Consider the following 1,641-nt stretch of genomic DNA (forward strand, 5'->3'; position numbering starts at 1 on the left):
CTCTCACCCCCTTTCCCCAGCCCCTGGGTCAGCCAGCCCCCTCCTTCCCCTAATCACTGCTGCTTTCCAACATTTTTTTGCCTTATATGGCAAAGCTCTGGGAACTAGGCCTGCTCCAGCCAGCTCACTAGAAGGAGGGAAGAAGGGAGGAGGGAGGAGACCCCCCCCAAGAGCTGGGGTGTGGCCTGTCTCCCCACATCCGGTTGCCCCCCCACTCAGAAGTGACTCAGCTTGGCTAGACTGAGGCTGGGACTAGGGGATGGCATTCCAAAGAAAGATCTTGGCTCCTGGGCCCTACCCCCCACTCCCCGGGTCAGGGGAGCAGGAGTCTCAGAGACCGGATTTCTTGGGCTCAGGGTGTATCAACCCAGGGTCATAAAGATAGGAAAAAGAAAAGTTAGTCAACTTCGTACTTTGTGTTCCACGTCTCCCCCAAGTCACCGATTGCACTGCCTGTTCCTGAGCAGCCCCATCTTGAGAAAGGCATAGGATGCTCCAGTAGGCCTGGCCAATGCCAACCTCTCCGACCCAGTGACAAGGACACCAGGCTGGTAGTGAGCCTGGTGCACGCTGAGGCACATTTCTAGATGCACAAAACTTCTGCCTACGTGCAAGTTTGGCCTGCAAGGAACAGGAGCGTCGGTGTCCCAGCAGACCACAATCCAGGTGCCTTTGCTCAATCATACCCAACTCACCTTGACTGCAAGTTTTAGGAGTCAGGGTTCTCTATCCACGCACCCCACCCCCGTTGCCCTGGGGTCTTAGCTAGGGATCAGAGCCATTTGCAACTGGGGAGATCCATCTTCCAGGACAGAAACCAAAGTACCCTAGACAATGGGTCTCCCCACAAGCTCCGACTCCCACTTTAGAGGGGCGGATGCCACAGGGGTGTCTCGGAGATGGGCGCCTAGGGCCCCGGGGCCTGCTATGCGCCGGGAGGTGTAGGGGACAGCGGGAGGAGTCGCCCGAGGGGGGATGGGAGGAGGCGAAGACCCCCCGACCCGGGGACGCCCGCGCCCTCACCGATCGACACGAGCTTGATGCTCTCGCGGTCCAGGAACTCGAGCGCCACCGACACGTTTTCCAGCTGCATCTGGCGGAAGGTGGGCCGCTGGTTGTGCTTGCGGTGGCGCCGGGAGGTGTAGGGGACAGCGGGAGGAGTCGCCCGAGGGGGGATGGGAGGAGGCGAAGACCCCCCGACCCGGGGACGCCCGCGCCCTCACCGATCGACACGAGCTTGATGCTCTCGCGGTCCAGGAACTCGAGCGCCACCGACACGTTTTCCAGCTGCATCTGGCGGAAGGTGGGCCGCTGGTTGTGCTTGCGGTGCATCTTCTTCTGGCTCAGCACCTCGAGCAGCGCGATGAGCCGCAGCCCATCACTCAGGTCCGTCTGCAGGTTAGCGATGCGCTTGCTCACGCATTTCAGGTGCTCATTGCACCACCGCGTGAATGTGTTCTGCTGGATCTTCTTCCACGGCGCGTCCTCTGCCAAGTCCTTCTCGGTGGCCGGCATCTCGGCGTCCCGCACGTCGGCAACGCCGCTCGGAGCCGCGCCAGCCGCGCTCTGGCCTGACCGCGAGTGGGAGCTACTCATTTTGAGGCGCGAGGAGTCGGAGGGGCGGGGCTGCAGCCTCGGCGA

General features: G+C 61.7%; 1 protein-coding gene across 4 annotated transcripts in view; it reads right to left on the minus strand.

Annotated features, from left to right (window-relative positions):
• Flna (filamin A) overlaps positions 1-1,635 on the minus strand; it is a 20,445-nt gene extending 18,810 nt beyond the window's left edge. For 2 of the 4 annotated variants that reach the window (XM_033760572.1, XM_033760571.1), the window contains exons 1-2: positions 1,294-1,635; positions 1,024-1,093 (exon numbers count right to left, since the gene is read on the minus strand). In XM_033760572.1, the coding sequence (XP_033616463.1) occupies positions 1,024-1,093; positions 1,294-1,596 (373 nt within the window). In that variant the 5' untranslated portion in view covers positions 1,597-1,635. Of the gene's footprint in view, positions 1-1,023; positions 1,094-1,223 lie in introns of all 4 variants that reach the window. The other 2 variants (XM_010619678.1, XM_010619676.1) reach the window with 1 other exon arrangement.
• Between the last annotated feature and the right edge of the window lie 6 nt (positions 1,636-1,641).

Source organism: Fukomys damarensis, unplaced genomic scaffold (genome assembly GCF_012274545.1).
Source record: "Fukomys damarensis isolate Sample0158 unplaced genomic scaffold, DMR_v1.0_HiC HiC_scaffold_39, whole genome shotgun sequence".
Taxonomy (NCBI): domain Eukaryota; kingdom Metazoa; phylum Chordata; class Mammalia; order Rodentia; family Bathyergidae; genus Fukomys; species Fukomys damarensis.